The 26,029-nt window shown below is 38.0% G+C and overlaps 1 protein-coding gene across 5 annotated transcripts in view; it reads right to left on the reverse strand.

Moving 5' to 3' along the window:
• LOC104587875 (toprim domain-containing protein) overlaps window positions 1-26,029 on the reverse strand; it is a 92,349-nt gene that overhangs the window by 43,501 nt on the left and 22,819 nt on the right. For all 5 annotated transcript variants that reach the window (XM_010245631.2, XM_088891320.1, XM_088891319.1 and 2 more), the window contains exons 7-13: window positions 19,399-19,479; window positions 15,925-15,990; window positions 15,686-15,802; window positions 13,687-13,734; window positions 13,524-13,609; window positions 13,360-13,420; window positions 5,535-5,717 (exon numbers count right to left, since the gene is read on the reverse strand). In XM_010245631.2, the coding sequence (XP_010243933.1) occupies window positions 5,535-5,717; window positions 13,360-13,420; window positions 13,524-13,609; window positions 13,687-13,734; window positions 15,686-15,802; window positions 15,925-15,990; window positions 19,399-19,479 (642 nt within the window). The remainder of the gene's footprint in view (window positions 1-5,534; window positions 5,718-13,359; window positions 13,421-13,523; window positions 13,610-13,686; window positions 13,735-15,685; window positions 15,803-15,924; window positions 15,991-19,398; window positions 19,480-26,029) is intronic.

The following is a 26,029-nucleotide window of genomic DNA, read 5'->3' on the forward strand; positions in this document are numbered from 1 at the left end:
ACCTGAAGTTATGATTTATTACTATAGCCAGTAAATGCAAGATGCAACAGGGATCATTACAATGCATAAATAAGTACATCATGGACAACAATTGTAGTTCTTTTCTTTACAAGGAAAAGCGCAGTCTATATTTCGTGCTAACAAAATTCATGGAACTACCCAATCAAAACATACAAACTTTGAATCATTGATTTCTAGAAGTACTCTAAGAGGAAAATCATAACCAATGCTTTCAAAGGTGTGGGAGGCACCCCCAAAATGCCCTAAGATGAATGCCAGAGGTGCACGCCTCATATGCCTTTTGCGTGTGGCATGCTAGAGGCATATACTTCATGTATGCCTTACACCAAAAAGATCAATGCACTTATCCCCATTCGGCATATTGTTTCAATTTCCATCATCCCCTTCTTATCTCTAACAATTCCATCCCCTCCAAAAATTTCTAGTGTTTGCTCCATTTATCTTTCTCCCACATCTTCATTTTTGTGCCTCCAAAACTTCCTCTTCATCTCCTCCTTGAAAACAACTTTTACCTTCAACTTGAATATCTACTATTGTCCCTGTAATCTCTTCCCATCCGTCATTCAAGGTTTTCCCCACGACATCACTGTCAAGATTCTCACGAACAGTCCTTTCACCCCAAGCCTCTGCAACTGCAATTCCTCCTTCCTCAAGTCAACCATCCTCTGCCGCTTCCCTTGTTTCTGGAGAAACGCCATTACTGTTTTCATTACAAGAAAGACATCTTCTTCTCGCAAAACTTTCATTCTATACCAGACAAAACCCTAATTTTGATGAGGACAGCTCTGTAACCTTCATTGTGGCCCTACCTTTTCCCCTGTTTTCTTTGCCCTCATTGCAGTCTAGCATGAGTGCGACTATTTCAGAATTAATGTCCACCCCTGTCCCAAATTCAACCTAGGCCCAAAAGTCCTTCCCTATGACTCCGAGACCATTTCTCTCTGATGTTTGAACCATAGCCCTACCTTCTGTCTCTTCTCCTTCCCTGTAATTAAGTACATTTAATGGGATTGCATGCTCCTCTTTTGATAATCCCAAACATTGACCTTCTGTCTCAACAAGCGTCTAGGTTCATTTGAATCCACCAACCACCTGCCACGGAGCACTTCATATCCCCACCTTCATCTTCCTATGACCTTCCTTCCACACCCAGCTTCCATGGGTGTCACCAGCCACACCGAAAACCATCTTCCATCAAAGAAAATTTCAACTTTCTAGGTATATCTTTAGGTCCTGCCCCCACCAAAAGGATCACCGCAGATCATAAATCTTGTAAGAACCACCTTGATAAACGACTCCCACAAATGGTAGGAATTGACTCAAACCAATCTTGCCTCCACAAATGAAACAGCTAGCCCAGAATTCTCACTATTACTTCATTCGAGATTAACAACTCTTTTTCACTAGAACTTGGGCTCTAGTTTGATATCAAGAGCGATCCAACTTTTGATTGGAGTGAAATCGCTACCACTTTATAATTGGCTTCCACGACCAATCCCCCCCCCAATTTTCCTTCAATTGATTGAAAACCAGTTTTCCTTTCAAGTTCAAGTTCGCTGCCACCATCATTCTTCCTTAGCCACATTGAGTCCCCCTAGCCAAAGAATTTTCTCTGCCACTATTTCTTGTTGTTAGTTCCTCTATTTCTCGCTATATCTCATTCCTAAAAATAGGGGTGTTCACGGTTCGATTAACCAAACCATGGGCTAATTTTTTAAACCAAACCAGGGTTACTGAATTTTGGAAAACTGGTAACCGAAACACAACCGAATCCAATCGGTTAACCGGTTGACCGGTTCGGTAACCGTCGGTTCGGTTCGTTGGTTTTTCAGTTTTTTATTATTTACAATATTTATTATAGAAAAATATATAAATATATAATAAAATACTAGAAATATATATAATATTATATTTTAAATAATAAATAGTATATTATATATTATAAATATATATATTTATATATAATGCATATTTATTAATTTATACTGCATAGAAAATATATAATATATATAATATATAAATATACATAAAATATATATAAATATATGTATACCGGTCGGTTTGGTCGGTTCTGTTGACCTGTCTTCAGAATCAAGAGTTGGATCTTAGCTCAGAGGATAAGTGGCAGTGGCAGTGGAACTCAGATGGTGTGTTCTCTGTCAAGTCTCTCTAGCTTCTAACCTCTGTAGAAGGGGTGTTTCTGATTTCCCTTGTCATCAGGTGTGGAATCCCACCAGCCCCACCAAATCTAACTTCCTAGTTTGGACTATGGCTCTAAATAAATGCCTTACTAGAGCTAACCTTGTGAGAAGGGGCATTCAATTTTTGGACCTGTCATGCAGCTTGTGTGGGAGTAGTGCTGAATCCACTGATCATTTGTGCATTCACTGCCCGTTTTCTTCTCAGCTGTGGAATCATTTCTTCAGCTCTATGAACTTAAGTCGGGTCATGCCAAGTTCGGTTAAGGAGCTGTTGTGTTGCTGGAAGCTCATGGGGTTGAAAAAGAAAAAGAAGATTGTTTGGAAGACTATTCCTAATGCTGTGTTATGGTCCATCTGGTCTGAGAGGAATAGAAGGATATTCTGTAACAAGGCTTTAAATCTGGAATAGCTAATTCAGAAAGCAGTGGGAAAATTGATTTCTTGGGTGTCTGTGTCTGAGGATTTCAGAAATTGTAATGTGCCTGCTGTTTTTCTTTCTAGTTCTTGGTGGAATGTGTAACTGCTGATTAGATCAGTCGACCTTTCTGGGGACTGATCTCAGCCTCCCTTGTGTATCACTTGTCTCAATAAATATTACTTACCCTTTCCAAAAAAAAAAAAAAAAATCTTTGAAAGGATACTTCCTACCTTCCTCCACCATTCACTACTTACTCCTAGAAAGTATGTTAGTTGTTTTCTTCCACCTCCAAAGTGTTCAAGGAAAGCAGTAAAGATTCCATTTCTATTCACTCCCCTTTCTGCAACATACTTCCAAGACTCCACTTCCAACGACTCTTTCCAAACAGTAGTTCAAAAAACAAGCAACTGCTTCTACTGCCAAGAACACCACCGACTTCTTACATTCTCTAATCACTAGAATCCTCTTCTTTTTAATCCACCTCTCCAATCACTTCTCTAACCCCATGGAGTTGCAAAGGTTCTTTGGATTAATAATCCGTTAGCTGAACTGGGGTTTGTAGTTGATAGTCCTATGTTACTATTCTGATAACAAAGCTGCCATCAACATTGCAGTTAATCTTATTCTGCATGACAAAGTACATTGAGGTTGACAAACACTTCATTAAGGAGAAATTAGAAAAAGGGAGGTTCATGCACTCTTATGTCAACTCTAAAGAGCAACTTGCTAACATTCTCACCAAGGGTCTCCACCACATGCAACATAACAAGGTTTGTCACAAGTAGAGAATGATAGACATCTACGCCCCAATTTAAGGAGGAGTGATGTAATTCTTACTTCTCAGTTTATTTTCCAAGGACACTTTAGTCTTTTTACAATTTTTTGCACTTCAACCCTTTAATATAAATATTAGAGCTGGCACCACGAGCCCAATTTTTTGACTCGTCACTTTTCTCTCCCACACCATTTTTCTTTCAATCCCACACCTAGGATTTGCACAGTTAAAGACTTTACCACTGGTTTAATAATGGATTTTTGGCTCATCGATCCTTGAATTTTGCAAAAAGGCCATTTTAAGACAAAAACAGATGGCGTTAAAGACACCCTTGATGATTCCACTACACAAATAATAACATAATAATGCCCATAGATGTGGCACGTTTACGTTAAAAAACTATTTGAAAAATCAAAATGAGTCCCACATAAAACTACCACCGTTCACATGTGACCAAGAATAAAAACAAAAATAATTATTTTTATTTAATAATTAATTACTAATAAAATAATGAATTATGAATAAAACAAAAAAAATAATATAACTCTTTCAAATTATGTAATAACAAGAAAAGAAAAAGGTAGGTCCCACTTAAAATTCCCACCTATTCACATATGATCAAGAATAAAAACAAAATAATTTTTATTTAAAAAAAAAAAGTAATACTAAATTATTTTTGTTTAACAAATAATTATTAATAAAACAAAAAATAATCTTGCTCTTTCGATTTAAGTAATTTCAAGGGGAAAAAACAAATGTGTCCCACTAAAAATTCCCACCTATTCACATCTGACCCACATTAACAACAAAATAGTTAGTTTTACTTAATAATTAATTAATAATAAAATATTAATAAAAATATTTATATTTCAATAAATTATTAATAAAAGCAGTAATTAATTATTTATAAAATAATAAAGAATTGCAAAAAAATTGCCAAACATAGCACAAAATTGCCAAAACAGTATTAATAAAATAATAATTTATTCTTAATTAATTTTTTGATAAGTTAATTCATTCTTAATTATTTATTAATAATTAAATATTATCACTTTTATTAATAATTTATTATTTTAGTAATTCATTAATCAAAAAATATTTTTATTAATAATTTATTATTAGTTAATTTTTAAATAAAAATAATTATTTTGTTTTTATTCTTGGTCAAATGTGAATAGGAGGGAATTTTAATTGGGACCCACTTGTTTTTCCCCTTGAAATTAGTTTAGTTGAAAGAGCCAAATTGTTTTTGGTTTTATTAATAATTCTTTATGTTATTAATTAAAATTTTAAATAAAAATAGTTACTTTGTTTTTATTCTTGGTTAGATGTGAATAGGTGGGAACTTTAAGTGAGACCCACCTATTTTTTTCTTAAATTAATTAAGTTGAAAGAGTTAGATTTTTTTTGTTTTATTCATAATTCATTATTTTATTAATAATTAATTATTAAATACAAATAATTTTTTTTATTTTTATTCTTGGTGCCAACGCTTTCAAAAGCTCTTTCGTGAAGCAATGTGAACGATGGAAATTTTATGTGGGACTAATATGTAATTTTTCATATAATTTTTTAACATGAACAGTGCCACATCAATAGGCATTATTATGTTATTATTTGTGTAATGGAATCATCAACGGCGTCTCTAACACCATCTTTTTTGTCTTAAAATGGCCTTTTCACCATAGTTTGAGGGCAAAAATGGCACTTTAAGGTCAAAAGTGGCCTTTTTGCAAAGTTCAAGGATCATCAAAAATAAAAGTCCATTTAATAATATGAACATGTCTTGAAAAAGGAGTTGATCCCAATATTTTCCCCTTTTAAGAAACATGTCATCAATAATTAATCAACATTATTATGTAATGCCAATACTTGACTTGGTTTCCTGTCCAGTCAACAATGAGAACAGTACATTTATCCCCCCCCTCCTCTCCATTTACGTTCCTCTCTCCACTAAATCCACTCTATTCATCTCTCTCTCTCTCTCTCTTCTCCATGAGCACATGCCACTAAAATAGTGAAGATAAAAACAAAAAGAAATGTGAACAATGGACATGATAGCACACCAACTTAAAAAGAATAATGAGATCAAAAGGATAATAGAAGGAATAATGCATACGTTGTACAAATTATTCAGAGCCCTCCATCCAGTTGATACACCAAGCTCATATCCAAAACTGCAATGGTAATACGAATCAATCTCATCAAAGTAATCTTTGAAGTTGAACAAACCACGTATGGGATACAATTCAGCATTCTCAATTACTTCCTTCAATGCATCTGGCCCATAATATGACAAAACCTGTGAGCATAAATTTGAACATTGGTACAGTTGATTGAGCTATTGATTATTGGAACAAAAATAACAATTTCCGTATCAAGCCAAGAAATCCATGCTTTAGTTCATTAAAACACAACTAATCAGTCTGGAGTTTTCTTCCCAACCAGTCTTAATATGCCAACAGTAAATAAAGAATATATATCTTCATTTCAAACTCAGCATGTTTCATGGAGATTTTTGAATTCCATTGGAGATCCCCAAACTCCATTTAGGCATTATTTAGCAGGTAGCCAAAGGGAGTAAATAGGAAAGGTACAGATCTACAGATCTATAGATCAATTTCCTAACTGCCATCTGTAGTCAATTTTGCAACAGAGATGCACATCTTATGATCTTCTATCTGTGTCCAATGTATGAGTCAGTTTGTGTTTTGAAATTCAGGAGCATAATTAGCTATTACTCAAAAGTAGTGAAGCTGCAGATGGATAGAGAAGATTCAAGGTGGTGGAAGGAAAGCAGAAATAGATTCTTCACGGTGAAATCCTATTATCATTTGGTTAGGAATCAAGTGGGAAGAGCTAATCTCAAAGGTATTTGGGGGAATTGAGTTCCTCCAAGGGTGGAAGCATTTCTGCAGCTGGTAGCATTGGATGGTATTTTAACTAAGAAGCATTTGAAAAGAAGACGAATGCAGCTTATTAACAGGTACTATTTGTCTGTAAATGCTGAGGAAGATATGATTCATCTATTGGTGCTATGTGGCTCTTCAAATTGCATTTGGAGCTTCATATCGTTCGGTGCAGTCAGTTGGAATCCTAGAAGCCCATCAGAGATTTTTGCATGCTGGCCAGTTTTGATCAGGAGTAAGAAAGCTAAGTTTGCATGGCCCTATGTTCCTTTTGTGGCCTGTTGGGAGATTTGGAAGGAAAGGAATAGAAGAATATTCAAGGATAAGGCAAGATCTATGGAGCAACTAGTCATTAGGAGAAGAATTTTAGACTGGATACTGATTCTGTAGACACTGTGAAACCTAGTCACAGGGCTATTTTTGTACTTTTACTCTTCTTTGTTGTATAACTATTCTTTGTACTCTCTTTATTTTGTACATTAAGGGCAGATTTGTCCTATTACCATTTAATATAAATATATCTTTTAGGGTGTCAACTGACACAAAGTGTCACACCCACCAAATCTGTTCTCTTTCTCTCTTCCTGAACTCTCGACTTGACTCTGACATGATATCAGAACAGGTCACGACCTATCTTCACATAATATCTCGTTGAACATCTCGACTACTACTGGTTCAAGAACTTCATATCAGTATATGAGAAGTTCTTGAGTGCCTTTTTAATCTTCTTCATAGATTGGCTACAGATCTGAACTTTACAGATTTATTTCCTGGACTGCTATGCCATCGGATTCACCTTTCTTCTTAGATCTCCTTGAAGAGACATCGGATCAGCCTGAAATTTTAGATCTGGTGTTGCCCAGAGCAGATCTACTGAATCCCTTTGGTTTGGTTTGTATCCGTTTTGTTTTTGAGGGGTTTTGATCCACTCTTCAGTTCGGCAGAACTATACAGTTGCCTTTTTTGGACATCAACTGAAAGGTATTCTCCTTTTCTTTCTCTGGTTCAAATCTTTTTGATTTATGGAAGTGTGTGTTGTTGCCTTTTGTCTTCCAATGGCATCAGAAAGGATGGAGGTTCTTCCTATTAAGTTCAACGGTACGAACTACGCATTATAGAAGTTCAACTTTCAGTTCCATGTCGAAGCTAAGGGTCTTTGGGGATATCTAGATGGATTTGTATCTAAACCTGATGACTAACATTAAAGGACTTAATCAGTGGAAGATCGACAACGTAAAACTTGCGTCATGGATTCTAGGCTCAGTCGAAACTGATATTGCTATCCCTATGAGGGTACAGGACAGCCTATGAGATGTATCAATATCTCGAGAAAGTTTATCAGCAATCGAACAACTCTAGACAATATCAGATAGAGGTTGACATCTTTTCGTACTATCAGGGAGACAGAAAAGTCCAAGAATATTATGTCGGATTCATCAACCTTTGGACATAATATGAGTTAGTTCACATGGAAAAAGATCCTTCAGATGGTTGCATGAAGTACATGAAGAAACACTTTGACAGGAGGAAAATTATGAATTTCCTAATGCATCTAAGGCCTGAGTTTGAAGTTTTTCGATCTAATATCCTATGCCGAGGAACACTACCTCACTTAGATACTATCCTGGGAGATATCTTGAGAGCGAAAACCAAATTGACTACACAGACTGCACTAGATGGAAGGAAAGATTCTAACATTGATATTGTCTTCCTGGCAACCAAACCAGAAGGGAAGAAAGATTTCTCTAAGACACAGTGTTATGAAAGTAAGGAGTATGGGCACGTTATTTCCCATTGTAAGAACACATGCACCTATTGTAAGCAGGTTAGCCACATTATCACTGAATGTCCTACCCGGCCTCAGAAAGGTAGTGGATCAAATCAGAAGAAAGGAAACTACAAGGCCAATGAGATTGTTGTAGACAGTTCAGATGCCTCCTCTATTACTTCTATTGCTGGTCAAACCGACACCCCCTGCAGCATGTCTGAAGAAGGAATTCGACAGCTCATGTCCTCGGTCATCTCTTCAACACTCTCTGCTATTGGTATGTTTGTTAAGTCTCCGACCTATTGCCCTTCACCGAACCATCTCTGGTATATTGACTCAAGAACCTCTAACCATATGACAGGGGCCACTCTCGGTCAGTATCCCAAACCCCATCTTCCCAATAGACATATTATCATTGCAAACGGTGAAAAACTTGACATACATGGTTGTGATGATTTGTATTTATCTACTTCTAAATCATCCCCATTTCATTTATCCAAAAATTTATTTGTACCTAGGCTTACCACCAATTTGATTTATGTTGGCCAGCTTGTAAAGGAAGGTAACAATGTCTCATTCACTTCTGGTGGTTGTTTGAAACAGGACCGGCAAACTGGGGAGGTGAAGGGGAAGGGGCGTAGAATAGGAAGACTATTTGCTTTGGAATTTGAGAAGAATAAGACTGCTCCTGCTTCTACTTCATGTTTGCTTTCTACTACTTCTAGTTCTGGATCTTTTAATTGTAATAATGATTGGCATTTGTGGCATAAACGCCTTGGCCATCCGTTTTCTAAGAAACTTGATCAGCTATTTGCTTCTAGTAGTTTGTACTACTACTACTTCTAGTCTTGTTTCTACTGTTTCTTTTAAGAATGTGAATAATGCTTGCATCACTTGTGGTTTGTGTAAGAGTCATATTTTACCCTTTTCTTCTCATTTTGAGCATGCAACAATTCCTTTTTATTTAACACATAGTGACGCCTGGTCGTCTCTAGTTGTCTCACGGCTGGGATATAAGTACTGTGTAACCTTTATTGATGACTGCACTTGTTTCACTTGGGCTTATTTTCTTCGAAAGAAATCTGAAGTGTACATTGTATTTAAACACTTTCACACCTATGTTACTACCCAATTTGATGCTCGAATCTGTATGCTACAATCGGATTCAGGGGGAAAGTATATTAATGTGGAGGTGGCCAGCACTGCCCACTGTATTTAAACACTTTCACACCTATGTTACTACCCATTGTACCCTCTTGGTTTTGGGTGGAGGTGGCCAGCACTGCTATATCTCATAAATCGCCCTCCGCCTTATGTTTTGAATAACACTTCTCCTTTTCAATCTCTCTTTCACAAACCCCCAAACCTATCCATGCTTAGGGTTTTTGGTTGTGCTTGTTTTGTCCTCCCTCTACCTCATGAATGCACAGTTAACTACACAAGCAGCTTTGTGTGCCTTTATGGGGTACAGTTCTGAACATAATGGGTTCATTTACTATGATCCTTTGGTTCATCGTCTTAGAAACTCTCATAATGTAGTTTTTCTTGAAAGTGTCCTTTTTTGAACATATTGTAAAATTCCCAACTCCTTCTATTTACTTGTTGCACAATTTTGATTCTACAGGTACCTCAAAAATTCCATTGTCACCTTTGCAACAACTTCAAACCTACTTTAGGAAGCAACGACCTTCTTCAATCTCCATCCCCCATGCTCCGCCTCTAGTTGTTGATCCGGTCACTCCAGCTGCCTCAATAAGTGTACCTGACCTTCCTCTTGAACCCACTGCTCCCTCTTTACGTCGTTCCTCTAGAATTTCTTGTCCACCTAACCGTTATGGTTTTTCACCAGACCATAGCTCCTTTTCCATTGTTTTATCTACCACAGACATTCCTAGATCTTACCAACAGGCTGTTGGATTCTGAGATTCGAGTCCTTCTTGAGAATGACACCTAGGACCTAGTCAAAGCTCTACCTGAGACATCTCTCATAGGAAGTCGATGGACCTATTCTATGAAGCTAAAATCTGATGGAAGCCTAGACGGATACAAAGCTAGGCTTGTTGCACAGGACTACAAATAGGAATATGGGATAGACTATGAGGAGACATTTGCTCTTGTAGCTAAAATGACCATTGTACGACTTCTAATGGCTGCATTTGCAGCCAAACAGTGGACAATCCATCAAATGGATGTCAAGAATTCTTTTCTCCATGGGGAGTTGAAAGAGATAGTCTATATGAAACCCCCTCCGGGATATTGTACAAACCCGTTGCTTGTTTTTCGTCTTAATAAGTCACTTTATGGCCTGAAGCAAACTCCTAAGGACTGGTTTGAGAAGATCAGACCCGTCATCACTGATGATGGCTTTATCTAGAGTTCTTCCAGCTATTCCTTATTCATTTTAAGGCGAAAGCATGGAGTAATGATATTACTCATTTATGTTGATGATATATTAATTACAGGGGATGACACAGAAGGAATTGCTAGGCTACAACAGTTACTCAGTGAGTCCTTTAAGATGAAGGACTTGGGGCCTTTGACATACTTCTTAGGACTTGAAGTGAGCAGAAACTCTCAGGGCTACTTTGTTAATCAACAAAAGTATGTCGCTGATCTTGTTAAACTGGCAAAATCTTGGTGACTCTAAGATTGTGGACACCCCACTAGAACTGAACCTGAAACTCAACAAAGACGATGGTTCTCCTCTTGAAGATCCTACCCTTTATCATCAGCTAGTGGGCAGTTTAATTTATCTCACCATGACTCGGCCAGATATATCTTATGCAATTTAGATAGTAAGCCAGTTCGTGTCTTCCCCAAGACAACCACAAATGCAGTTCATCGAATCATTAGATATGTGCGAGGCACCCTGTCACACGGGATATTCTTCTCTTCCTCATCCTCCATTAATCTTATGGCCTATGTGGGTCTGATTGGGCTGGATGCCCTGACACCCGATGGTCCACTACTGGCTAGTTTGTTTTCTTAGGCAACTCTCTTATCTCATGGAAGTGCAAGAAACAAGCTACTGTGTCCAAATCTTCCACTGAAGTTGAATACAAGGCTGTCTTCCATGTGTAGTGAGATCATATGGCTTCGGGCTCTTCTATTTGAAATACTTAATGAGCCATCATCGTTTGTCCCTCTCTGTGCAGACAATATCAATGCAATTAAAATTGATTCCAACCCCATCTTCCACGAGTGCACCAAACACATAGAAGTTGATTGCCACTTCATCCGTGATCTCCTTCTTGAGGGTACCATATCTCTTCCTTATGTCTCCTCCGGGCTCCAACTAGCAAACCTGTAGACTAAAGCAATGACTCGGGTTCGGCATCTATTTCTCATGGACAAGATGATGCTTATTCCTAGGCATCAGTTTAAGGGGAGTGTAGAGACTGCAAAATCTAGCCACGGAGCTATTATTGTACTTTTACTCTTCTTTGTTGTATAACTATTCTTTGTACTCTATTTTGTACATTAAGGGCAGATTTGTCCTTTTACCTTTTAATATAAATATATCTTTTAGGGTGTCGACTGATACGAGGTGTCACACCCACCAAATCTGTTGTCCCTTTCTCTCTCCTCCTGAACTCTCGACTTGACTCTAACAGATTCTTCCAGAGTTTTCAGGGGTGTCAAGAAAGTCAATTGGGAATGGAATTTGGCCATCAATGAAAATAGGACGGGGGATTGATGTATTGTATCTTTGTCATAATTTGTTGTCTTCTGTTGTTTCTTTTGGGTGACCACTCATCACCCTTCTGATTGTACTTGCTCTCTTCTTTAAGTTAAGGAATTTTCTTTTTATTTATCTTCAAAAAAAACGAAATAAGGAAAATTATCCATTTATTGTGCTAGGCTATTAACTAGTAGCCTTCATTATGGTATTCATCATACGTTTTCTTCTACTTTCTCTCAATTTCTATAAACCAAATAGAGCATCATCTATTCCTATGGCAAATCAGGGGCTCTACCCCCTTCTTTTTTTTATACTTTTCTCTCTAATCATTGCTCCCTGTCTTTCCAACTGGAACAACCCCCCTTTATTGTTTCTTTTTGTTTTATCAATAACTGAACCAATTCATTAGATGATTAAAAGGAAAGAAGGTACAACAAGAAACAAGACAAGGGGAGGAATAAGCTCTCTTAGCCCTCCCCACCAAAAAACCCAACTTACAACAGAACCCAAAACATGGTACCCCTTCCCACCCCTTGTTTAGCCAGTACATCAACAAAGGAGTTGGTACTTTGCTTTACCCATTTAAGCCTCACTTCCATATTCTGTGTCAGCCATCTATATCTTTCTTTTTTTCGTTAATATAACTCCAGAAACCATTTTCCTCTTGTTACAGCCAATTAATCACCAGCACCCCCAACTACTAGCATTCTAATATTTAGCTCTTTTGCCCTTTGCACTCCTTCCAAAATAGCCATAATCTCTGCTCTGAGTAAACCACCTGTACCTATTGGCCCAGAAAATCATGAAACAACTTTTCCTTCTTCATTTCTAAATACACCTCCAATGCCTGAATGACCTGGATTACACTCGCTAAATCCATCAAAGTTAAGCTTAATGAAGCCTTCCACTAGTGGGGACCAAAGAAGCTTGATTCAGCCTTAAACGGAGCTAAATCAGCCACTTCCTTCCAATTTCCAAGAAATGCATCTGTAGATATACCATCAAACAGCTCCAAAGATTTTATCCACTGCAACACTGATGGAAATGACTTCGATTAGAGCTTCTCTGCTTCTCTCTTTTTCAGGAAAAAAAATCTCAAATTCCTTTCTTCCCAAATTGTTCAGCATATAGCAGCTCTAATAAACATCCATAGTATCCTCAAATTACCTTTATTGTTTTTTCTCTATAATTAACGTACACAGACAGTCTATTGTGTATCTTTGCCAAATTCAACATATCAAGGTCATCATCCCTATGTTTTTTCTTCATTCTTTGATTTATCCTGTACTAAAGAGACATAAGATATCCTCATTATATCTCCTTGCACTAACAAAATAAGGCCTTAACCTTCTAAGTTTTATTTTTCATAGACTATTTAATATTGCTTGTTTGGGGTAGAGAAACAAGAAATATCCATAAAAAGCTAAAGAAACAAGATAAACTAAACAAATTTTTCATATGAGAAAATTCATCATTTGGGCAATGCCCAGCACCTTTACAGATGAGGCTCAAAAGTAAATCACCCCTGTTATGGATGATCTTAAAATTAATCCCCATTAAGATTATGCAGAAATTAATATCAAACCTCATTTGCATCCTTGCAAACATTGCCCCCATCTTTTTTTGGCCATCTGACTCGCCAACATCTGCCACCCCACGGAATCAAAACATTAAATATAGTGTCATACAGAAACTTGTTTAAAGAACAAATGTTACTACAAAAATGAAATGAATGTCACATTAAGTAACCTTTCTCTTCCAAGGCGACGGGCAAGCTCTTCAGCTAAAGCTTGGCCAGGTGGATCAGCATCAGTTGCAAGAATTATGCGAGATGCCTAACAGGAATAAAAAAACACAGAGCATATAAGAAACCCATGCACCATCCAGAAAGTATACACTTAGAAGGACCCACCTTGTCCAAGTACTCTTTGCAATTCCACAAATATTGATACTTTGTGTCCTAGCTTCAAAACAATAAAATCACCAGAGAGTTATATCCAAGTTTTCAACATAGAAATGCAAGAATGTTTAATAATACCATTCATAAGAAAGAACAATTAGACTAATTTCTATTCATTAGACTACCAAAGCAAAACCAAATCAAGGTAAGTTGGTCAAACTAAGAAATAATAACAAAAATAATAAAATAACCAAGGAAAGTAATCAATCAAGAAAAGAGAACGCTGAGGAAATGTCAAAGATCAAATACAAGTTATTTATCCAAAAAAAAGAACAGTATAAGTAACATAATCAGTGCAAATTATAAAAAACTCCTCACAGAATAAGGAGTTTCATACCAGCAACAAAACTAACAAAAATGTCTCATAGCAATCAGTAACAAGGCCATTTTTTGTCATTGACCACTCTCACAAACGTGGAAAATCTAAATAAGCCAATTTAATCAAGCAACTATAATGGATGCTTACTCATAAACCATATAACGAATCCTGTATGGTGATTTGGATAGGAATATAATGCATGTTCTGAAATCCTCATGTCTTGTTCCAATCAACAGAAACAGATCATGTTCCAGGCCTCCTACTAATTTTATTCTTCAGTTTGATGGCAGTTGCAGAAACTCTGCAAACCACAACATGAGGTAGGCGATGGAGGTCAGATTGTTAGACCTAATGGTGATCTGCTCTGGACATTTAGTGGGCTGATTGGTGAGGCTGATACTGCTGAAGATGAAGTCCCAGTGCTTCTAGTGAGGCTCAGGACTGCTGCTGCTCCTCACCTCTTCATACTTTTGGTTGAAGGGAACTCAAGGAATGTGATCACTGGATGACCAGCCCTAAGGATGGGTCTTGGAGATTTGATTTCTTTCTTAATGAGATCAGGAACATCACCTCCTATGCAAAATGCCCATTTAGGTGGATTCCTAGAGAACTTAAGGGTGTTGATAATGATCTTGCCAAATCTGGGGTCGTTAGGGTTTCTTTGTATAGTGAAAACTCATTGATAGTGTAAATTCTGGGGTTTTTTGGCTTTCTTAGACTGCTTTGGCTTGTACATCCTCCCCCTTTCCCCCGTTTTTTGCAATGAAGTTATCTTTTCTAAAAAAACTAGGTAATGCCTCAAAGCATTAGCCTCCCTAGGCAAGGTATGGCCTAGAGACACCGAGGAACTGGAAGAACAATTAGTTCAACAACTTCAGAAGATGGAATATAACCAAGAAAAGGCCAACACACAGTCCGGTGCACCAACACATCTTAACTCACGATGAATGTTTACCAGCAGCACACACACACAAAAAAACAATGTTGTCAAAGACAAATACCTCCCTAACCTAGGAAAAGAAGTTTGCCAAGGTGCCACAGAAATTACTTGACCCCACATGAATTGAATAGACTTTATTATTTAGACCTTTCAAGCAAAGTTGATTGCAATTTTATCCCTCCACACTACAGTCTCAGAATCTGGTCAGAAAACCACACATTTAGTCATTATATCATTACATGAACCAATCAACACTGAATGGGATTTAACCAAGAGTTGATGCTCCAACTAGGAAACCAACTAAAGGTCACTTGCTTGCTTTAAAACTCTTTCAAAGTAGATGCTAGCATAAGATCACCCAGGTACACCAGGGATTCCCAATTCAATCAAGACACTATGCCTAGCATAAGAAGATTAAGAATAAGCATCAAATCCTTTTATGCAAGAAAAGAAATTCTTCTTCTTATTTAAGGATTATCATCTCATTAAGGAACTTCCTCCAAATTGATAAATATTAATCAAAGAAATTAGTTGGACTTTGCCCTATTGCATCAGATTATCATCAAAACATATGAAATTTATCACATGGCAATACATGCTCAAAATAATAAAGAGATGGTAAAAGAACATTACAGTTAAAAGTAAAATTAAACACAAGGAATATGTTTTAAACTCTTCACATTGAACCAGACCTTCTCTATAGATGGCAACTCTTTTGTAGAAACCTTTGCAGGTGCACCATCAGGAACACTGACACAATTACGGAAGCCAGCTTCTTCCATTGAAAGTTTATCAATTTCACCCTCAACCTATAGTAAGAATTCATGATAAGTGATATCATTTATGCCAGAGAGATAGAGAACCAAAAGTCACAAACATAATGTTTTGACCAAGTTCATAAGGATAGTACAGAAAGAGTGATAGTGTTTACAATGATAATATCACTTGTTTGTTTTATATCATCCAGCCCATATAATATCTTCTCTGTATCCTTCTCCTGAAATTGCCGACAGAGGTCAAGTCAGAACATATAAAGATTTGATACTCTGATAATACAAGGCATAATACTACAAGAGAATCATGAATATGTTACCACATAAAAACGAAGGTCTCTATCTAACAAGTAATAAATCAAGAAAATCTACTAACAGCATATACAAATATCATATAAATCAAGGGGTATGTACGAGCCAGAAATGGTAATAGAGATTGAGCCAATTTGATAAGTATCAGATATTGGTGCCTTGCCCAATTTTTTTATCTAACCAGATAGCTGCAACTTGCAGTTATTTGAACAAGTTGACTTTTGCTTTAGGTGGGCATCAATAAATGAGGCCAACTTGAGCCTTGATAGACCAGGCAAGTGACCAATCAGATCCAAGCTTGGCAAAGAGTTGCAGTCATGATAAGGGAAAGAGGGTTGTATCATTGTTTTAGTGCATATGCAGGTGTTGCCTTAACACCTGATGAAGATGTAATACTTTTTATTTTAATGAAATTTTTACTTTCACTATCAAAAGATGACAAGGGAAAGAGAATGGCCAGGAATCTAGGGTAGTGTTTAAATAGGCACATTTTGATACATGCACCTCACTTGAACCCAGGCAACAAGCCAACAGCAGCATACATGCACCTTACTTCAAAAGGCCTGGGCTGAGGCAAGCATGAGCATTTCATACATTTACTTTTTTAGTCACTTTTATAATATTATTGCGTTAACGCTACTTTGATGTCCTACTTACTCTTAAAAAATCCTTATTGTTTGCTTGTACCCTAACCTTGTACATGCCTAAAGCTCTAGCATAAGTGATCAACTAAAGCGAAGACAATTTGAACACATTGAGAACATGAGAGGATTCTTCTATTGAAAAGTTGAAGAACGCAAGAAGTTCTACAAATCATAACAGGTTAAAGTGTCTACATTTTTTACATTCTCTCTCTAAGTTACCATATGTAGCATTTCTTTCATCTCTTTCTTCTTTCTGTTTTTGATCAGTACTTTCTTCTTCCTTTCATTTCTTCTCTTTCTTCTTTGTCCAACCTTCTTCTTCTCTTTCTTTCACTTTTTTTCTATTCAATGAAATAGGAATCTGACCCTTCTCTTCTCCTGCTATTCTTTTCTTTCTTCCTTACCTCCTTGAAACAGGGGCCCAGCCCCTTCTTTCTGCTGAGTTTTTTGTTCCCTCTTTCTTCTTTTCCTTCCTGATACAGAGAACCCACCTCTTAGTTGAATAAAGGATCTATGATTTGCCCATATCCTTTTTTCATCTTCTTTTAATTGATTGTAGTTCTTTTCTTTCTATGTAAAATTCTAGTTTCTAGGAAAAAGGAAGTGGGGTCTAGGCATTGGCAATATCAGATTAAGAAATGTAGTTTTGTTAGGAAAGTGGTTGTAGAGATTTCCTTTGGAGCAGGACAGTTTGTGGCAGTGGCACTTGGTGGTGGAAAGTATTCATGGGATGGCAACTAATGGATGGGATGCTGGCGTCGACCCTAGGGCTTCTCATTTCTCCCCTTGGAAAGCAATTGCGGGAATCTTGTCTTCCTTTCAGCTTTTCATCAGATTTGATGTGTGCTCAGGTAATAAAATTTTGTTTTGGGAGGACCTTTGGCTTGGGAACACCGCCCTCAAGGATAAATTCCCGGTAATGTATTCTCCTTCCCTAAGTAAATTCAAAACCATCTCCTCACTTTGTGTGTCTAAGGGGACTTAGAATTTCGGTTTGAGAAGAGGGTTGAGGGATTCAGAATTGGCTTCTGCAGATGAGTTATTCACTGTGTTGAATTCAGTTTTCCTAGATCTTTTCTGCCCATATGGTAGAATTTGGAAAGAGTCCTCTTCAGGGACTTTCTCTTGTTCATCTTTTTTCAACGCCTTAATTCAGTCTTCTTTTGTGTCCGTCTCTTTTCCTGCTAAAGAAAAATGGTATTCTCCTGTGCCGCCAAAGGTTAGGGCTTTTTGCTAGGAAGTGGCTCCTCAAAAGATCAACACTATGGATGTACTTCAAAGAAAAAGGCCAGACTGGAGCCTTTGCCCACATGTCTGTTACCTTTGCTTAAGAAATGGTGAGACGGCGACTCATCTTTTGATTTCTTGTCCTTTTGCTTATTATTTGTGGGATTGGTTCTCTTCTTTGTTTGGTTACAGATGGAACCCCCCCTTGGGTGTGTTGAACCTTTTTGACTCTAGCTTCTTCCGACAACCAAGGAAAATGGGCAGGGTAATGTGGAGAATAACAAGAGTTGCCATCCTATGGTCAATTTGGGAAGAGAGAAACAATAGAATCTTCCTATGGCAAGAAAAATCCAAGGAAGCGCTTGTGGAGGTTGTCACCATCAAGGTTATGCACTGGCTAAAAGTACATAATCTTTTCAAGGATTTCTCCGCAGCGGACTTAATAAGAAATTGGAGTACTATAGCTATATCCTCACCCTCCTCCCCTGTGGTACAAGATTGTTGGGTACCACCGCCTCAGTTCAAGGTGAAGCTAAACTTTGATGGAAGCTCCTTAGGTAATCCAGGTCAGTCGGGAGTTGGGGGTGTGTATAGAAACAAGGAAGGAAAAGTCTTGGCCCTTTACTCGGGCTCAATTGGGGTGGGAGATTCATCAAGGGCAGAAGTAATGGCCTTACTTCAAGGTTTGAAACTAGCGAAACAATGGGGAATGCGGCAATTAGAAGTGGAAGGAGACTCCAAGCTGGTAATAGGGTGGATGCAAACCGGAAACCTGAGAGTGTGTTCTCTTAGACAGCCTCTAAGAGAGATTATTAGCTTAGCAAGGGAGATTGGGGTGCATTTTAATTGGGTAAGAAGGTCAACAAATGGAATGGCTGACACTTTAGCTAAGCAAGGAGTTACTAGGGAGGCTTTGTTTTGGGCCTATTTGTAAGTTTTTGATTTTCTTTTCCATCCATTTTGTGGGTGGTAAGACTGTAATCTTTTCAATTATCTAATGAATGTTACTGTTTCCTATCAAAAAAAACTATATAACAATGCATGACCACATTAGACAAACCATTTTTTCATAATAAAGCTAGAGAACAATAATAACAATGGAAGTTTGCCAATGGTAAATATTTGTCCATTCACTAATTATACAAGCACAAATTATTTGAATGTGTCTGACACAGTGACCTAGATTCCTGGTCCTTGGCATGTATTTCAGGGTGGCAAACCCAAGCACAACCAGGCCCTAACACCATATATGTAGTTTCCTTTCTTTCTAAATAGGGGTAACTCGCTAAGAAATGCAGCAATTATCAAAATCAAGAAAAGACAATAACCTTAAACTCAGTTATTGAATTGGAAGACCCTCTCAACAACCTAAAGAAGAAATAACTTAGATTTCACCACAAAATCTGAAATACTATTTTATTATCCACTAGTTGAATGTATTACACAAACCTGCCAAAATACTTTATCAACGCCTCGGTACTTGCAGCTGACAAGCTTTCCATTTTGTCTATAAGTAAATGCAATGGCAATCTGTAAATAAACACATTAGTGGTTGCCTATGACAAAAACTGATCCCTCAGCATTGAATACTAACAAGATGGCATATTTCCTAGATGACACATTCTTACACAGATTAGATGATCAGTTCATGTCATTGTTGCTGATTCATTCTTACAGAGATGAGATGAGCTCATCCTCTCCTAAAACAATTATTTTTCATATTTATGAATAGAAAGGATAACATGTTTGGATAGCAAAATCATATTATGCAAGTCAAATTTATTTGGGAGGACTGCTTGGTTTAAATGATGACACAAATTTCTTAATAGATCACTAAGTAACAAATATAAAAATGGCTAGGATCTTCCAATCAACATCTTCCATCAGATCGTTTGGCATTCTCTCAGAGAATTAATTCTGATGAACTTTTTTTGAAGAATAAAGAAAAAAAAGTTTATTAAAAGAAAAAAAGAGAAATTACATTAGAGAGGTGATAAGACACCACCAGAAGAACAGCCTCCAGACCCCCAAACAGACCTGCAAACCTCACACATTACAAACATGAGGAAAACCCACCCATCCCAAGCGAAGATCAAAACAAAATCCCCCAATATGAGAAACCCAAAAATACAAAGGCCCTTAACCCAACCTCCTACCCTAAACTAAGCCCCTCCTTGCTGCCCAACCAAGCCTTCAGTCTTCATCTTTGAACGTACCTTCCTGGTCTGAAAACTCCTCATCCCATGACTTTGCTTCTTTCCAACAGGATTTTGTCATCTTCTCTTCCTTTTTTTTCTTTCAAATTCCTCAAAAGCCCTTCTTGGTGAACTCTTCACCACCCCAAAAGCACAGACCCAGGCTTTTACCAATGGTAACCTCTCTTTCCACTACTTTCTGGATATTCACATCACCTAAATTTCCATTAATTTCAACCTTATTTTGCTGTAAACAGTTCATATCAGACTCCGGACCCACCGTACTTAACTTGTTTTCCTGCTGTTCCTTCTCCAAAAGGGAAACCAAAGACTGCACTTGCATCGAAGTCCCCCTATGATCAGAGACAGATGTCCTGTTTCCTCTCCATCTTTCCTCCTATAGACCCATTTGCAATTTTTTGTAGGTCCTGCCCCTGCCAAGCCGAGTTTAAGCCTAGAGAATATCTTTGTGACATGCACAATATTCTGATGAACTTGGAGATTCTAAGAATCACTTTTGAGTTTGAAAGTATAAAACTAGCTGGAAATAATTCTTTTGTTGGGCTCAAAACTCATTCTAAGAATTGATTCTTTGGAGATAGAAATTTTAGGCCCCGTTTGGCTTTGGCATCACTCCAAATAATCGATTTTGGTGATTCTCTAGGGGATTCAAAAATTGTTGTTAACTGACTAAAGAAAGGGGAAGGAGTAATATGGAGGCTAAGGAATGAGCTCAGGCGCTTCAAGTAGGCTTCTAAAGACATGGTAATTCAAATAAGATGGATTAGGAGATCAGCTAACAGCATGGCTGATGGTTTAGCTAAGCAAGGAGTTCAAAGACAACCTATGTTCTGGACTATGTTGTAGTTAGTGAGATTTCCTTTGGGCTATCTTTGGGGCTGTGTTGTAACTTTTTTTTTTTTTTTTGATAAATGATTGAAATTTTATTCATGAAATTCAGACTAGTAACAACAACAATGTACCTCAGACTAGTAACAAAAAATTTACAAAGCTGCCAAGAATAAACGTTCCCTTGATACCCCTTGTTTAGCTAACCCATCTGCTATGGTGTTAGCTGTTCTACCCACCCACTGAAAATTAACATTCATGTTCCTTGAGAACCATTTAGCTTTCCTCATAATATCCCTGTAGCACCAAATCACTGAATCTGGATTTTTTAACCAACCCACAACAACTTTGGAATCTCCTTCAATAATCAAATTTTGAACTCCTAACTGGTCTGCAATCTGAATGCCTTGTACTGCCACTAGAAGCTCAGCTCTAATAGAGCCTCCTATACCCACGGAGCCTGAGAATAAAACTAAAATATTACTATCTTTATCTCTTAACACCCCACCAATCCCTGATGGACCCGGATTTCCTTGGCTGCTACCATTAAAATTCAGCTTTGTCCAGTCCTCTGAAGGAGGTACCCACACATCTGGTACCCTGTTCTTTCTGTTACTGCTACTAGCCACAGCCATCCAGTTCCTCCACATGTCATCAAAGGAATATAATTTAAGGGAATCTAATGATCTCAGCTAATGGATTGCCCTGGTCATAATGCAATCCTTTACATTCTGAACATTTCTCTCCTCTTGGAATATCCTCGCATTTCATTCTTCCCAAATTGTCCACAAAGCAGCAGCTCTAATGCTCCTCCACATTGTTTTACCAATTTTTGTGGGCCACACAAAGAAGGAAGGATCAAAGATCTGATCTATGGCTGTGACCAAATTCCAGCTGCAACCAAACAAAGCATAGATCGAACCCCAAATAGCAACAGAAAAAGAAAAGGTTAAAAGTTAGTGAGAGCAATCCTCACCATTAGCCCTGCAAAGTACACACCAATTAGGAGACAAACACATAAAAGGCCTTCTCTTCTACAATAAGTCCGAAGTGTTGATTTTCCTATAGAACACCTCCCAGCAGAACATAATAATTTTAGGAGGTACAGGTTTAGACCAAATCTCCTTAGCTGGGAAACCCACTTTTCTCAACGGAGAGCAAAGGGACTTAAAAAAGGAAGCACATGTGAAGTAACCTTCTGGGTTTGGAGACCAAAGTCTAACATTAGAACTGGAAGGGTCCAGAAAAACACTTTCAAGTAGTGACAAAATGTCTGAAACACAGGAGAGTTCATGATCCCTCAAACCCCTACGAAACCCAAAGTCCCAACTCAAAGAATATGGAGAATCAGATGTTGGAAGAAAGTGAGAGATTGTTTTACCCTTGTATCCAGAAATGGAATAGAGAGAAGGGAAACTGTCCTTAAGGGCAGAATTGCCTACCCATATGTCTTCCCAAAACAAAACAGAAGTACTAGAATTGACATCATACCTGATACAATTGAGGAAAAGATGAAGAATACTCTGATAAGAATTGACACCATCTAACTGCAAACCTACAATACCCTAGGACCTCTAATAAGAAGTTCCAATCCACAAGATCATAGGCCTTTTCTAAATCCAGCTTACAATCAAAACGTTGCTTTCCAGACTTTCTCATATCCTCCACACATTCATTCGTTATTAGAATCTGATCTGTTATTTGTCTCCCTTGCACGAAAGTTCCCTGGGCTTGACTAATGATGGAGGGTAGCACTACTTTAATCCTCAAGGATAACACTTTAGCCAGTATTTTGTAAATGCTAGTCACCAAACTAATCAGCCTAAAATCTTTAGGATTTTTTGCTCCTTTCTTCTTAGGGATTAGAGCTATGAAAGTGGCATTAACTCCAGGGCTTACTTTGCTATTAACTTCAAATTCCTTAAACACAACACAAAGATCTTCTCTTACCACATTCCAATAGTCTTGATAGAAAGCCATGGTGAAGCCATCTGGTCCAGGGGCTTTGGATCTATCCATTGAAAACACTGCATTCCTAATTTCCTCTTCTTCAAAACTCCTCTCTAACCAGCTTGCTTGCTCTTTAGACAACCTGGGCCAATCTAGACCTTCCAACCTCAGTCTATTATTCAAAGGCTTCCCTGCAATTGATTTAAAATGATCCACCAACACTTTTGCTATCTCATCTTGATTTGTGACTTCCTCCCCATCCACTTCTAATTTAGCCACACAATTTTTTCTTTTCCTCCCATTAGCCAACGCATGGAAATATTCTGTATTGCCGTCCCCTTCTTTGATCCATTTGTGTCTTGACTTTTGCCTCCATGAGATCTCTTCTCTAAGGAGAACTTCTTCCAATTCCTTTTTTAATCTACTTCTCAAAATCCTTTCTTGCTCATTCAAAACTCCTTGGAATTCTTTGGAGTCCAGTTCATCGATCCTGGACATCAAAATACTCTTTTGATCCTCTACCCTTCCAAAATGCTCCCGATTCCACTCTTTAATCCTTGCTCTCAGTCTCTTCAACTTTTTGTGGAACCTTACACCTTTCCACTTAACCCCTCTCAAATCTTCATTTCACCACTCACCAACCTTTCGTTCAAAATCCAGATGAGTTAGCCACATGTTCTCAAACCTAAAGGGTCGAGGGCCAAAGACTAGAACATCTTGACCAAATAGTATAGGGCAGTGATCAGATATAACTCTAGGAAGGGTTTTAGACACCAAATTCCTCCAATGATCCTCCCACTCTACATTAAAAAGGAATCTATCAAGTTTGGAGCAAAGGGGGTTTTCTTGGAAATTTGACCAAGTAAAGTTAACTTGTAGAAAGGGTATTTCCTTTAGCCCACAGGCCACAGGTGTTAGAAAGGGTATTTTCCTTCCCCCCCCCCCCCCAAATACCATGGGCCATCCCACAAGCCTTGAATTCCATAAAACTCCTCCCACATTTCCTTCCTTTCCCTATAACTATTTGGCCCATAGACATTAGTTAACACCTAAATGAATCCATCTTCCACACTTCTGAATTTTAAAGACACAGAGAATCTCCCTATAAGTTCTTTGACAGATTCTGCAACATCCTCTCTCCACAAGGTCGCTATCCCTCCCGAGGCTCCCCATGAGGGAGCTAAAGTCCAACACACTCCTCTTGATTTCCACACACTCCTGACCCATCTTCTGTCCAAATCAACCAACTTAGTTTCCTGTAACATGACTATATCAGGCTTCTCTCTCCTCAGCAGGTCTTTGATTGCCCTTCTCCTTCTTGCACTCCCTAACCTTCTCACATTTCAACTAATGATTTTCATAATAAGACTCCTTTCAAACGCCACTTACGAACCCGGTTCCATCTCACAAAGAACCCTTCCTTCTCTCTCCCCTTCCACAAAACTCGATATCACCTTCTATATCTGATAACAATCTCTCCACTTCTATTCTCTTTTTCTTCTTCCTTCTCACATTCCCCTCTAATTTTTTAGCCGACCCATTGCCTTTACTCACTTCCCCCCCCCCAGCCTAGAACTTCTATACTCCTCCAATAACTCACAAATTTGCTCCCATATTTTTTTCTAACTCTTCTTCCCGCTTCTTCTTAACCTCCAACTCTCCCTCTCTCCTCTCACCTTCACCAATGCTAAGCTCTCTATTTTCATCCTCACCTAAAGATTCCTCTCGGGATGTTGGCGTATTTGTTTCAACCACAGGAAGAACATCAGTAACAAAAACTGAAATGACAAGAGTACCTTCATTGTTAGGAGCCAAATGAAACTCTTTCAAGGGATCGGGACCGGCATCGGGAGGCAAGTCTAAATCTGTCTCCTGTGGTCTGATCTGCTTAGAAGATTTTTCATAGGAGATCAACAACTTGTCAACTTCCGCATCTGAGTTAGTCTTCCACTGCGGTCTGGCTATAGGCGATACATCACAGAGCAGTCCAGTAGAGTCTTTCCTTTCCAAACCCATAACCTGTTCTTCCTGTGCTAAGGAGTTAATCTCCCTTGCCAGTGTAGAGAGAATCTGAGTCCCAACCATAGCTGTCTTCTGCCGTTCCATCAAACTCTTCAAGCCTCCCTCAAAACTCTGATAATCACCTCCCTCCTCCTCCAGGAACAATACTTCCGTTCCAAAGTGGAATTGTTTTTTGGGCTATGCTTGGGACTGTGTTGTAATTAGTGGGATTTTCCTTTGGAGTTTTTGTCTGCCCACAACTTCTTGTTGTACATGATTTTTTTTTAATTTAATGAATAATTTCTGTGTTCCTGATAAAAAAAATGGTGTTTAGTCATCTCAACTCTCAAGAAACCTGATATTAGATGTGAACCAGTCCTCTAAATATAGCCAGAAGATTATTTCTTAAGATGAGAACCAGTCCTCCAAATCTGATATTAGTTTTCTGATTACAACAATAAAAAAGGAAGAAATAAAGAGGGATACAGCAAAAGAGAAGAAGAAGAAGAGAGTTTGATGGTTCCCTATCTCCCCTCACTAATCATTTATTAATTTGACCTAATCAAGATTAATTACATGCCTGCCCTTAAGTGGGCGGCCAGCTCAACAATAACTTAAAGGAAATTAAAAAGAAGTTAACAGGCCCATTAACACATAAAAGAAATAAAGAGAAAACAACTTAACAGAAAACAAGCACTAGGGCCCATTCGGCCCAGTCTCTCTACATCTTAGGAGCGAAAAACTTTCACTTCTAAGAAAGAGGATTCTCGGATGAGTGTTATTGTTGCTATGTCTTGGATTAAATAACAAACATGTGTCTCAACCTCTCACGTGAAAGGAGGGGTATTACCATAATCTCATTTGAATAAACCCTAACCCCAACCATTTTTGTTCCTGTTTTGTTCTCTTCCTTACGGCTCTCTGTTTCAAGGGTTGCGATTCTCAGTTCCAAGGGTTGCAATTTATGGTCTTGTCTTTCTTCAATTGTCTCTCAACCGGTTAATCTTCAATGACAAGCAACCTCAGACAAAACGGTTACTCTTTTTCATAAATAATCACACTCAGAGTGGTTACTCTTCAACAAG

The sequence above is a fragment of the Nelumbo nucifera genome, chromosome 7 (genome assembly GCF_055504915.1).
Source record: "Nelumbo nucifera cultivar China Antique chromosome 7, China Antique-T2T, whole genome shotgun sequence".
In the NCBI taxonomy this organism is placed as follows: Eukaryota; Viridiplantae; Streptophyta; class Magnoliopsida; order Proteales; family Nelumbonaceae; genus Nelumbo; species Nelumbo nucifera.